The following is a 13,185-nucleotide window of genomic DNA, read 5'->3' as shown; positions in this document are numbered from 1 at the left end:
GTTAACAACTTGTTCTCCAAGGCCACGTAAAATACAGGAATACGTCACTGAAGCACGTTGACGAGACAAATAGCTGCAGGAATACACAATAGGGATTCTTCATACTGACATAACGTTTAAAGTTAAGGGTGAAGACACATTTTAAAGTAGAGGTGGCAGTTACCAAGAGCAGTCATCTCTGCATGTATCGCATTCAACAGCAGCTCTGTTTGTTTTTCATTAATAAAAACCCTGTTTTTATTGCAGTCTTGTCTCAAGAGTTGCTGCCCTCATCGCAATTTGATGGGATTATTTCCCTCGCCAAGAGAGCCGCATGAGGATACATACTCTATCTATATAGTCAAAAAGATATTAACCAGAGGCTGTGATGCTGTTGGCTCACGTACGGTGCAATATGTATTATATAAGTGAAGAAAATGGATATTTAAGTGAAAAAAAAACGTTATATTTCGGTAGGTGGCAGAGCTCGTCCCGCCTGCTCAGAAAATGTAATAATGTCAGTCCTGAAGGTACAATAGAAACTCACCGTACATACTTATAAAACAAAAGAGTAAACAGAATGATTGCGTGGCATTAGTTTTAAAAAAGTCTGTAAATGTCAAAAAAAGTCGAAACTTTCTTTTTAGAAAACCAACTAACTTCAGAGACTGAGCGATTTATTTACGATTAATGCATATTTAATTATAAATATTGAGTATATGTTATCAGGTAAAATTGCCCCGAAGGTAGTTATTTGGTCTTCAATGAAAACTATAGAAGAAGCATAGAAAACTGTAGTAGTAAGTGTCTAGTCCATCACCATCAATGACTTACTTCTGCAATCACTGCTGCACCAAAAGAAAATAGCAACCAACAAAGGGAATGCAATGCATCAGCACATTCCCAACTACAGTAAATGCACGTCGGGACCAACGAGTACATGGTTGTGCTGGGGAAGTTGTCGTCGTTCCTCCATAACAAATACCGTCACACCTATTTGTTTTTGTTGTTTTTGTCGGAGACTCAATTACCACTCTGCAGCATGACGCCATGCTGTCCTCACCACACTTCTCGTACAAACAACATCTCATCCGTGAGCAAACCTCCTGATCTACAGCGCAGCAACAGGTTTGTCCCTCTTTCCAAACAATCAGGAACGGACACGTGACCCCTCGTGACGGGAGCTGCCAGGTCACAGCTCACGGTGGCGTACCTGGCGTGCCGACTGGCTGCCAGTTATCGGGTATCAGCTGCTGACCCAGCGCGTAAGAGTAATAAAACATGCGTATTTAGGTGTTCTGGATCATTTTAGGGAATGTCAACGTTACACCAGTGTTGTGGAAAATGCCGACTGATTTTCAAGGTACATTATAGCTCCTTATATTGAAAAATTATAAAAGGCAGAATGTATTGGCTGCAATCTCTGACTGACTGTTTTTTTTTCTCATGATTTAGCTGTAAACAAATGGCAGCGCCCTCAAGAAAGGAAACATCGGTCCAGATATCTGCTGGCCAAATCGGAAGACTAAAATGCAGCCACTTGCACTCGGAGGCTTATCGGTTGTCAGACTGAAGGATTCCTAGATTGATCAATCAAATGTATTTTTTGTTGCTTTTATTTTCATATTCTCAATTTCTGATTCAACTGGTTGGTGCTCTGGCTCCGCAAAGACACATTACTTGAAATCAGACAATATCCACTTTGACGCAAATAATAACTTTTCCGGTTATCCCGCCTGTTCTTATCTTACAGAAAGTGGCAATTTCAAAATTCTCAAAAAACATTATTTTATGGAAACACTAAAAAGACGGCGACTGCAGATGAGCACCCAGAGGACAGAAGTGATATTCAGGGGAGCACGGTGCCCCCGGGGTTGCCAGATAAAAGTACATTGTGCACTGTGGAGTTGCGGGCCAGGTAGGAAAGGTCACTACGTGACGACGGTTGCTCGAGGGACTTTGCTGACCAAACAGAAGGTCAGGAAAGTAAGTGGAAGCCAGCGGCGCTGAAGGATGTTCTTCCTCCAACAGCTGGAGGTGTCTCGCAATGACCCTCATGACCCTCTACGCGATACGAGAGATCTACAAGCAGCAATGGGTGAAAGGAAAATAATACTTTGTTTGTTGAATAGCAAAATTAGCATAAGGTCCTTAAGAACGTCAGCATGGTCGCTGTGAGTATTCCAGCGGTAGCAGTAAGATCAAAGCATCGCCGCTATGCGGCCGCACAACTTAACTTAACGTTTGCCTCGTTTAGGCGCCATCTCTCGACTACTGGACAACAAACCATAATCACCACCTAAGTGAAAAGAAAGAATCTCTGGGTGCCTAAACATAGAGACAGAAAATTCTGACAAAAACTGCATGAAAATTATGATTGCTTTTGAATTAATTTGCTTCAAAGTGCTGCGAAATGAACTCAGAACGTTAATATCCCGTTTAAACTCTCATGGGGCAATTTTTATAAATCCTAAATTCCACCTACACTCTGCATAATGAAAATGTGATTTACTTTTTCGCTGAATGAGATGCACTAGACAGCAGTCCTATTAGCAGTGATGAAGTGTTTGGGTACCTTTGGTACTGGATATGTCAGGTGGCATTTAGCACAGTTGAAAACGGTTCCATAAAATATGCAGAAATATGGAATGACATTGTTTGCTTTCACGTTTCCACGTCAGTTATGAATATTTGCATCTATCAAAAAAAAATGAAAGCTATAAAAACTCTGGGCCATTATATCAAACAGTGTTTCTCTGCTTATTACCTTCCAACGCCAGCTTTGAAAATGAACTTTCTGTTGGAATAAAGAACATGTACTTCCATCCAGACATATTTCATCCTGAACCAAACTCTACAAAGCCCCCGGTGGACCAAAAGCTCAACACACACACGTGAGATTAGGCTGTCAGACCACAAAGCCTGAGGATCTCAAACACAACCTAAACTTGGCCAGAACGTGGAGACAGGAAGCAGATGTTCTCTGCTCCCACCAGCTGCTGCGGGGAACTTTGGAGAAGCTGGACATCATTGTCTATTAGTGTTACGGACTCATCTTGTATAAGTAAGAACACCGGCTGTGGAGCAATAATCACTGAAAACAATTCCTAAAAACTCAACGCCTAAAAGTTGCGTCATGGTGGCAACAGTATAAAACCTGCATGTTTGTTGCGGCGCCATTAACAAAATAAAGGTATTTTTCTCGCCGCTGAGAGAGTTTAAGTCATTTTCGTCCTCCCTGCTGGCTCGTATTAAACGTCACATCAATATATGAAGATGAGGAAAAAGAGAAACTGTCAACTTTCACCTGAGGGACTTCAGCGGATCCAGATTGAACACTGCTACAACAGTGAAGACTGCAGAAAAAAAACAATACTTCTCATACAATCTCACCATTTTCGCCCGGTCAGTATTTACAGCTCGGTCAATTCATCCGCAGCGGTTTTCAAGGTGAAAGCGTTGAAATCATTACTTGATGTTAAGTGGTGTTCACATTGTATTACAAAACATCTGTCACATCTTACAACACCATTCAATTTCCAGCGGAACTTTTGTAATTTCATGCCAGTGAATATTAACGACGTCTGCCAAGCACATTATCTTATTAATGACATTACAGATTAAACTATGATGAATTGGATTGGTGGACTGCACAATGGACGCTTCCGGCCCTGGTGTGACCAGTCTCTTATCTGACCTTTGCAGATACAAGCTGTATAAGACACAGGAGACACAGAGACCCCGGTGAGACAGAAGTAAGACAGAAGATGAGCGTAAACCTTGATCAACAAAGAGAGGTCTGTGCAACTTTTTTACACTGTGTCAGTTTCCAATGATAGATTATTTTAATTTCTACAGACACTTAAAGAAATAAACGTCTTGAGAGAGTTACTGAGAGATTTCAGTTTTTTTTGCATGAACGGAAAACATAAAAGAGACAAAGTTTGTTCTACACTTTTATACTAGAGGTGTCGTCTGTTTCATCTTGAACATATGCAGCCGTCATAGTCACAGCTGCTATCTTTTTAAATTGTGAATATTTAGTTCAGTAAAAACAAAAAACAACGAGCAGTTCAATTGAAGATAACAAGTGACAATTTTTTGCACGTTTTTTGCAGTAGTTTCATTTTTTTGTTGTCTTTGCATTTTTACTTTCTGGAAAAGAAATCTTATCTTATCTTTGTTTACAGTAACATAGCTCAATAAAAGCAATAGAGATAGAGAAGTTAGGGTCAATACATTTTCAATAATACATGACTCAAAATGTGCTCTACCAAACAGTATTTATTCCACAAACAAGAGACTGATTTGTGAGAATCATAACTCTTGATCTTCATGAACCTTTTAAACACAATTACTGTAAATACAAATGTTTTTAGCATTTATTTCACCTCAGAAGCAGCATGACATGACGTTTGCTGCTGAGACTCGCTGTGCTCGGTGTGGGACCGCGAGCTGAACGGCTTCTTTTATGAAAGCACAAACGGAGCAATGATTTAGGGCTATTCATCTGGGTCAGGAGAACACATGCAGCTAGCTGAGATGAGACAAATTAGGGAGTCATGCTATGTCAGCAGAATCATACGGCAGCAAAGAATAACGTTTTTCAGCGTTGTCCCTTACCTCCTTACTTGTCCCCACACAATCACGTGCACAAGCTACAGCGGGTCGCCTCTGTGATGCAGCGGCTGTTCTCACTACGCACTCACAGAGCACAGTTTAGAAATGGAGTGCCGGGAGAAAAGGAGTGACTGAAAAAAATGGATAATAGTAATGATTTTAACTGTACGTTGTTCCGTGGGGAGGATCAACGTACAGTGACCTACGGCTGCAGAATGGACGCTGTGTAATCGGCGTTGTGCAGGTGTGTTTCTGCATCTCAGTGTGCGTCTGTGTTTAGCATTGAGAGTGACGAGGGTCAGAGGCACCTCAACGGTAGCAGTGTCTCTGTTAATAAAGGTCATTATTGTAGAAAAGGGAGGCGCAGAAACCTGGGAAACAATCACAGAGAGGGGACTGTCTGAAGAGAATAAAAACAGAGGCCCGCCGAGAGAATTAAGCACAAGAATAAGGAAGGAATACTTAAGAACGGGATGCATGTACGCGCCCTATCAACAATTCTGCATCTCTGACATTTGACCACACATGTTTTTAGGTTACACTTTGACACATTTTCTTTGAATATATATGTTTGAGAAGAAAAAGAAAAGTGCTGCTTTGGCATAGAACAGAGTGAGGAAGACAAGAGCATATTGACTGTACTCACTCTGCATTGGCCATGATGCTGGCTGATGGAGAGGAGAGATGTGGAGATGGTTGTCACAAGGTTTCCACTTCTGGTGGTTTTAGGAATGCAGTACACCTGTTCACCTGACAGAGGCCGCTTTCATGTCAAACCTGTGAAGAACAAGGCCTTTAATGTAAGTGAAGAACTTTTTTTTTTTTAAGTTTTACTGCGCAGTGATGCCAACGCAGCATATTTCACCAATTTGACAAAAGGGTCCAACAATAATCTGGGTGGCTGTCTGGTGATGTACTGGAACATGGAATTTATCCTATAGGAGTTGTTTCTTGTACATGATGAAACATTTGAAAATGTTCATTCCTTACATCACATGCTTGTCAAGCCATGAGAAGGCTGTTTGAGGGCTTTAAGGTCCAGGTTTAAGTTTCAGACTAACATAAACCCCAGGACAAGTCAAAAATGTGTTTTTTGAAGTTGAATGGAATAACAATGAACAAAACAGACTAGATTGAACGTGGAGCCGAGGATATACCCCCCAGTTACCAAATGGCTGTTGAAACCCCAAAGGCAAGGGAACCTTTTGCAAATGTGAAGTTTCAACGACACACAAGCATTGATCTGCTTAAGACATTCAGAATCAGACGCAAACATGTTACACATTTCAAATCCTGTAATCATGCAGAGGCATCTGTGATAAAAAAAAAATGTATTATTTTTTTTAAAGATCATGAAAAACTGATTTACTTGGTATCAGATTCCAACTAAAGGAGAGTTGTGCTCGCAAACACCGAGGGCTGCTCGCTGTCCACGAATGCATTATTCACTTGCAGCAAAGGACCTACCTGTGTGAGATTCACATCGTTCGCGGTGCATTCGTGCCTCCCGCTGCCCCCTCGCTGATAGTAATGTCTCCCTCGGCGATGATCAGAGTAAAGTGAAGCAGCAGCAGCAGCAGGCTCGCACTGTGTGTAGGCTGCAGCTATCCTTAGCACTTCTTTTCTTTTTTTTGTTTTGCATCGGAAGAGCACGGCCGCTGCTCGCGCTGCTCCCACTTGCGCCGCTCGGATTTCAGCGCAAAGCCAAAGGGGCTCAAACGCGAGAAGCATCGCCGCTCGTCGGGATCATATTAGCATCTATTAGGGTCGTTCAAGATTGCGCCAAAATCGCGACCTCCCCCCCTTCACGTTGTGGTCTCCTCTCTCCCGGTTTTTTGGAAGGTGTCTTGAGGGGGGAGGAAAGGGGGAGGAAAGAGGGGTGGGGGTGGTGGTTGTTGGATCCGGGTTCTGCTCCTATCAGCCGAGGGTTTCCCCCGGCGAGCGCAGCGGGGAACCCTGCGAGAGGGAGCTGTCCAGGTGCTGAAGCGAGCCCGACGAAGCCTCCGCTCTCTCGCTCTCTCTCTCTAGTCTCCCCCCCCCCCTTTTTTTTTAAATTTATTTTTATATTCCACACAGCAGCGGTCGGGGAACGCGATATTATCCAAACGCCATGAGAGAATTGAGGTTTCGGTGCCGGAGACTGACAGTAGCCGACGGATCGTGTGACACTCCGGTCACGACATAGCAAACTAAAAATATTGATTGGACGCGTGTGTGTGTGAAAGAAATAAAAATGCTGAGTATTGTCTCAGTTCCCGATCTAGGCCAATTTGAGAGCGGATTCTCGCCACAGATTATTGTATTAGCTGTACGTCCCTCTCCGTGGCACGAATGGGTTGTTTTATGGTTCCCTAGAATAAAGATACTACGGGAATATTCCTTTGCAGCAATTGGTTTAAAGGTTTGTCGTTCATCGGGATTAGCCAGTCGATGGTTAAACCACACATCAATCAATCTCCAGCGCCTCTCGCTTCCTTCAAGCGCGCCTGCACGTGGGCTGCTGGTGACGTCACGGGCCGTAGGCTCACGTCGGGCGGTGCGCGCCAATGAGGAGGCGCGGGGACGTGAATTAACAGCGGCGGGCCTGCGGTTACGCCCGGGGAGCGATGCGTGACGCCCCGCGTGTTCAGGGACCGGGTCGAAGGCTGCTGCGGAGTTTAAAAGACAGACGGAAAACCACAAATCCACGTGTTGGAGATCATTTATTGAGCACGTGAGCAGAGCAGTGTGTATTTTAATTGGCACGTGTAGAAAAGTGCATCGTCAGGAAAAAAAGAAAAATTTTACTTTCCTCCTCAACGACTAATAGGGATATTTGTGTATTATGGAAACAAGAGGATTTGTTAGAGGAACTTTTTTTAATCAATATTTTGAAATTTCCTCAAATAGAGCTCTTCATGCAACAACCACTGAAAGAGATTTGATTGGAAATCTGAACAGCTACTGGTTACATATAATGGAAATAGTGAGGCAAATGGCATCAATTAATAACAGCCATCTTGAAAATAACATTTAGAAAGCATTAATGGTTTTTATTTTCTATAAAGGCATGTGTGAAATCTGGACCCCATTTAGTCATTCAAAAATAAACACTATTTACTTAACAAATGATAGCAATTACATCATAATCAATGCAAATGACTTTTAACTTTGGAAAGTATAACTTTACAATATTTCCTCAAGTTAGAAATTTTAGAGCGGAGACTCAATTCAGATGAGATTGAGAGTTTCTGCTTGTCCGTGCCACTTAGACAACGAACTAAAGAGTATACAGGGCAGCATGTGTACCCTTTCTTAGGAGGGAAAAAAAGAGGCACTGCAACATTCTGACTGCACCTGTGGCCAATCCAACCATGACCGATAGATCTCTTGCAAAAGAGTTTTAATTTGTAAATCAAAACTGCCACGATTGTGTAGAAGAGGGAGCACGCTCCTCTTACATGAATACAAAGTGCCTTCGTCGAATCACCAACTACAACTTTGTGGGACACGCATTGTATATTCTCACTGACCTTGAAAACAAAACGGACCATGAGGTTAATGTCAGTGGGTAAGAAAGGCCTTGAATATGAGCAAGATTTAGGAAAAATATATACATATATTTTACAAGAAACTCACATTTTAATACTAATATTAAAACTTTGTGAAACTCAGTCTCAGAGAGACACAACTTCCCCTGTGAAGTCATTACGTGGGGAAAATGTTTCTCGCCCCCTTCTTGCATGTTTCTTTCACTACCGCTGCAGTGGTCAGTCAGCCCAAATGGATCAGGGTCATGACAGTGGTGTATTCGTGCTGCAGACTGTCCGTGTCAGTGTCGCAAAGCGTGTAGTCGTCTTTGACGATGCGGTCGCAGCCAATCTCGCCGTTGCCGAACAGGCCGAAGAGTGGCGTGTTGGGGAACACCTTGTGAAAGGCGTCGGCCTCTACGTTGGCCTGGTTCTGGTAGTAGTTCTGGCCTCTCCCCACGCAGGCGAACATGAACCCCAGGGTGTTCCTCTCGGGAATTTTGGCTGCTTTCAGCCGCCGGATGGTGGCTTCGGCCGCTTTTGGGTTGCTGATTTCTTGGTCCAAGAGCACAGATGCCCCCTGCACCTTGGGGCCGCTCAGGGCCAGACCCACCACGCCGAACGCCCCCTGGCTACAGCTACGGGGCGGCAAATGGTGGGAGAGTGAGATCGTGATACAGTAAATGAAATAAAGCCACAGCTAGTTCAACGCCACAACGGTTAAAATGATAATTCCCAGCGTTTATTCATGAATTCAACTTTGAGCCTTTGATCGACATTTCCATGAATTGTGACACAGAAATAGCGGGATTCAATTGACCCCTCACCTATGTAAAGCCTTTCAGTAGAACAATGTTTAAAGAACAGGCATCACTTACAACTGATCTTTCCCAAATGATTGTGTCCCATTTCCTTCATTTGGCTCCATTGGCTCACTAAGCCTACATGCCGCTGCCGCAAAGCGACTTTGAGTCATATTTGTTTTCATATACATGTCTACGGACTAAGGTTCATCATAGTGGATATAACCCTCCATCCCATGTGGTTATCTTTGCTTTCAGCCTCTTGAAGGTGTATTAATACACACTCTCCAACGCACACTGCGGCACAGCGAAAAAGGAAAACCAGCGTCGCCTTGTTTCTTTTTGTCAAGCTATTCTGACCTAGCAACAGTAACTAAGGGGGGGCGGGTCTTAAGATCGGTCAATTGTTATTTCTATCTTAAAGCATCATTAATCTTTGGAAAAAAAGAAGAAAAATATACATGTTTTAATGAAGGATATAAACTCACCAGTGTCTAGGAGGAGAGAAAACACTTTCTACCAGCCCTCCTGCAATGAGGGCTTTGCTCTTGGCCAGAGGCTCCAGTATCTGGCTGAGCAGGTGTAGTCCTCCAGGTTTAAACGCCTCATAGACAAAGAGCAGTACCACACGCAGCTCCGGGTTGTCAACAAGTCCTGGAAAGAAAGTAAAAAACAAAACACTGATAGAAAAAACAAGTTCTGGAAGATTTACATGGGTATAAGTTCCCCATTTAGATTATTGAATAATTGCTTTGAGCCAAAACTCACCTGCTTCTTTCAGAGCCGCCGTACAAATGGACTTCTTGCAAAAATGAAAGGGCTTGATGTTGACACCGTCTATGCTGGGAAACATGATTGCAAAGCCAGCCTCCCCCTCCTGGTACTCCCGAGGAAGGCCGGAGCCACTGGGAGTCACTGCACAGAGAGGCAGGTATGAAGTAGAATGCCAAGCACATAAAGCTAGAGGAACAGTGGTCACTAGTGGACCCTCTGCATTGCAGACTGAATACACATAACCGGATATTTACTCACCATAAGCAGCCTCAAAAAGACTAAACATATACTGTACATAAGGAACAGCTACACAAGAGGATTTTTGTACTGTTAATCAATGGCAATAAAGGCACTTCTAAACACGCTCAGGTCCGTTTAGCAGACGAAAGAGGTGAGAAATGAGAAAACATACCAGAATTAAAAGACATTCACCACTCGGAAACCTTTTAGACTTAAAGGGTTTACATTTTTGTTCACTACAGAAAACATTGCACTGGAATAGAAAACAGCAAATCCAGCACTTTAGTATCCCACTCACTCCCATCCTCCAATGTGTTCCGGTTTATAGAATTCATAAGCAGTAATGCAAAAGTACTTGCTCTAAGTGTATCACAAGTCATCTTTTTAATACTGTGCAAACCCATTACCAATACGCATGAATAACCAGATGTATTAGGCTTTATGGCAAACCAATTACAAGTAATTTATTGCTTTTAAACTAATCCAATCAAAGATTTAATTCAATTGAATCCGATGTGTGTGGAGACCTTGTGGTGACCCCTTAACTGCAATATCCCAAAATCAGTGTTATTGCAAACAGCTGCAGCTGCCATTAAACCTGATCTAGTACAGGAGCCCGATAAGCCATCATCCTGAGGAAAGAGAACACGGCTGATGGAGTCACTTCTCCGCAGGGTTGTGATTAAATGGAAAAATGGGGAGCACAGCACCACGCCGACGAGGCAATCTGTCAGAGGGAGAGGCGGCGAAGCGAGAGCCACCAGTGGTGCTTTACAACCAGGCAGCAGCAGAGGAGATTAATCGTAGCACTCTATGCTGAAAGGTGAACTATTCCTCCTCGATACACCCAAGACACCTGGTTATTTTTCTGCTTTTTTACATACCCTAGCAAGATGAATGTGATGGGCCACATCTTTGTACCAGCATGGATTTGAAAGATTAAAAAACCCTTTTCATGCAAACATAGTTACGTGATTCCTTCACATGACTACTCGTTTTTAATTGTGGGGGAGGGGTGGGTGGATTTGTTATTTTTTTCCATATCAACGAGAAAATATGACCGAGACACAAACACTTACAGACTATTCCCGGCGTGGTGATACCCATGATGTCACAGCTTTTGGGGAAGAGCTGATTCAGCTGTTCAACAGTGTCTTGACTGTGGCGATCCTTTTTTGCTTCAGTGGTTGAGAGGAACATAATAAGAAAACAATTAAGAAAGATGACTATTTAATATAATTATTCTAATATGAAACATACGCATATACAACAATGCTAGACTAAGACGGATTTACACCAGCAAAACACTGTTGAGTGTTGCACAGCACTGCTAAATACCTAAAATACCTTTTGAGATCTGTAAGAAACAAAATCTAAAGGATTTGTGTGCACGCCTCAACTTCCTTTCACTGATGGTCCCGAAGGTGTCAATTAGTTCTCGTCAATAGTTTCACCACTGTCTTGAATCACTGGGCAAGCTAGTTCTACTCTAAACCACAAATAACCATAGCAACTATAAAATGAACTTGAATTATTTGGACATTAAAAAGAGGTAAGCACATCGTTATTTATTTTAAAGTAAATATTCATGATAAAAGTACCATAATACTATAACAAAAATCCAAAGAATGTGTAATGTCACAACATGTGTTACTGAAACTGCAGTGATAAAGAGGAACAGTAGACAAACTGGCCAGCATTATATCATGACCAAACTTTGCATCAAAACCAATTTATTATGGCTACTGCAAAAATAAAGCAATTTTTATTGTTCAAAAATTAGTCTATGAGGCCACCTATAAATGTAAATAGTCCCGATTAGTGACTTTCAGTTATTATTGTGGTACCCATAAACACACGCGCGTGCATTAGCCATACTGCTAAAATGCACCATGCAGTTTATTGCAAATAGTGAAATTGGTGACATTTATAATAACTTCCATTGGCCGTAGTTGCAAAAGATGAGGGGCAAGACTACAAGCTTTCTGGGAAAACCCTGCACTAAATTTGTTTGAATGTATAATGCATAACATTTAGGTTTTTGAGGCTATTCAATGAGATTCACAACGTTCATGATCCTTTGAATACAAGTCTTTTGCATCTAGAAGTTTTTTCCCTGTGTGATATTCTTACTTCTCACGCTTTCCAGACACACAACTCAAATCATTGTGCACAACAGAACGTATCCACCTTTCCAACACATTGAGTCAAATAACCGATAACACGAAAAAGCCCAACAGCAGTGAAAAACAATATCTAATACCAACCTTTATTTTGTCTGCTATCAAGTCGTCCGTTGAAGCTTTCTAAGTCTACTAGTGTCAGAACCGTTTTGGGAAGGAGAAACACTTTCTGGAAAGAATCACAGGTAAGGGGCATATGTTAAAAAACACGAGACACGACCAAACAATATCTCACACCTTTTCTTTAACGTGTGCGCCGTGCTTTGTTTAAATCAGAATACACTAACAACCGTTAGCAGCGCGTGCAGCTCACAGGTCTCTGAACGTCCCCGAGCCGCTTCTCCCATCCTCTCCCTCACTAACCTCCACCTCCTCGGCCAGGATGCTGCAGAGGACGTGGGCCCCCGAGGCGGACGGCCCGCAGGCCGACACCCAGGTCAGCTGCTGCTGGGTCCTCAGCACCCTGCGGGCACAGTTCCTCCACAGTCTGCACACCCTGCGGAGCACAAACACACGGCGCTTTACCCGCGGCTAGCTGGAGGGAACCCGGGTTAGCCGCCCCAAGTTCTCCTGCTTCTTTCAGGGGGGCGCATGCAGTTACGAAAACGTTAGCTAGGTGAAGTGAAACGACTCCCATTCACATCATAAATATAAACCATGTATGTGGGGGGGAAAAAAACACAGTTTCGTTTCCTTTCTTCAGTTAACAGTGGAGCGTACAAACATTCCCCCGGTTGCTTACCTCGCGACCCGCATCAGCGATTTGGTTGGCACGAACGTCAGGATCCGCTCGACCACTTCGGCGACATTGCTGAGCACGTACGCGGCCTTGCTGTCTTCTAAATAGTCGGTAAATTCTTCATTTTCACCCATGTTTTGTTGTGAAGTCGTGGTCGTTTTTTTTTTTTTTTTGTTGGCTGCCCAGCTACGACCTTTGACCTGCTGCCCAGCCGCCCCCGGTGTGATGCTTCCCCCTGTGGCGAGGAGGAGTTAAGGCAGCGAGCTCCATTTGCTGTAGTTTAGATGTGATCGTTTTGGACCGAACATATTTGTTGCAAAGTATTAATATTGTCTTTT

At 43.1% G+C, this 13,185-nt stretch overlaps 2 protein-coding genes across 2 annotated transcripts in view; both read right to left on the bottom strand.

Moving 5' to 3' along the window:
* The window catches only part of LOC120809945 (transmembrane protein 266), a 34,162-nt gene extending 27,234 nt beyond the window's left edge, over positions 1-6,928 (bottom strand). The window contains exons 1-2 of the mRNA XM_040164099.2: positions 6,067-6,928; positions 5,246-5,376 (exon numbers count right to left, since the gene is read on the bottom strand). Of these exons, the coding sequence (XP_040020033.1) occupies positions 5,246-5,259 (14 nt within the window). The 5' untranslated portion in view covers positions 5,260-5,376; positions 6,067-6,928. The remainder of the gene's footprint in view (positions 1-5,245; positions 5,377-6,066) is intronic.
* A 354-nt stretch (positions 6,929-7,282) lies between these two features.
* Positions 7,283-13,080, bottom strand: fbxo22 (F-box protein 22). Its single transcript, XM_040203905.2, has 7 exons — positions 12,851-13,080; positions 12,472-12,604; positions 12,193-12,277; positions 11,005-11,103; positions 9,680-9,826; positions 9,400-9,565; positions 7,283-8,746 (listed from the first exon to the last, which is right to left on the bottom strand). Exons 1-7 carry the CDS (start codon positions 12,979-12,981, stop codon positions 8,353-8,355), a joined length of 1,155 nt encoding a protein of 384 aa, XP_040059839.1. The 5' UTR covers positions 12,982-13,080; the 3' UTR covers positions 7,283-8,352.
* Between the last annotated feature and the right edge of the window lie 105 nt (positions 13,081-13,185).

This window comes from Gasterosteus aculeatus, chromosome 12, assembly GCF_964276395.1.
Source record: "Gasterosteus aculeatus chromosome 12, fGasAcu3.hap1.1, whole genome shotgun sequence".
Taxonomy (NCBI): domain Eukaryota; kingdom Metazoa; phylum Chordata; class Actinopteri; order Perciformes; family Gasterosteidae; genus Gasterosteus; species Gasterosteus aculeatus.
This window is presented reverse-complemented; position numbering and strand designations above follow the sequence as displayed.

Coding starts and splice junctions, on each gene's coding strand:
- fbxo22 (XM_040203905.2), bottom strand. CDS start 12,981: ATGGGTGAAAATGAAGAATTTACCGACTATTTAGAAGACAGCAAGGCC. Junction 12,605..12,850: donor TCGCTGATGCGGGTCGCGAG/GTAAGCAACCGG, acceptor TGTGCTCCGCAG/GGTGTGCAGACTGTGGAGGA. Junction 8,747..9,399: donor TTCTCTCCTCCTAGACACTG/GTGAGTTTATAT, acceptor GCCGCCCCGTAG/CTGTAGCCAGGGGGCGTTCG.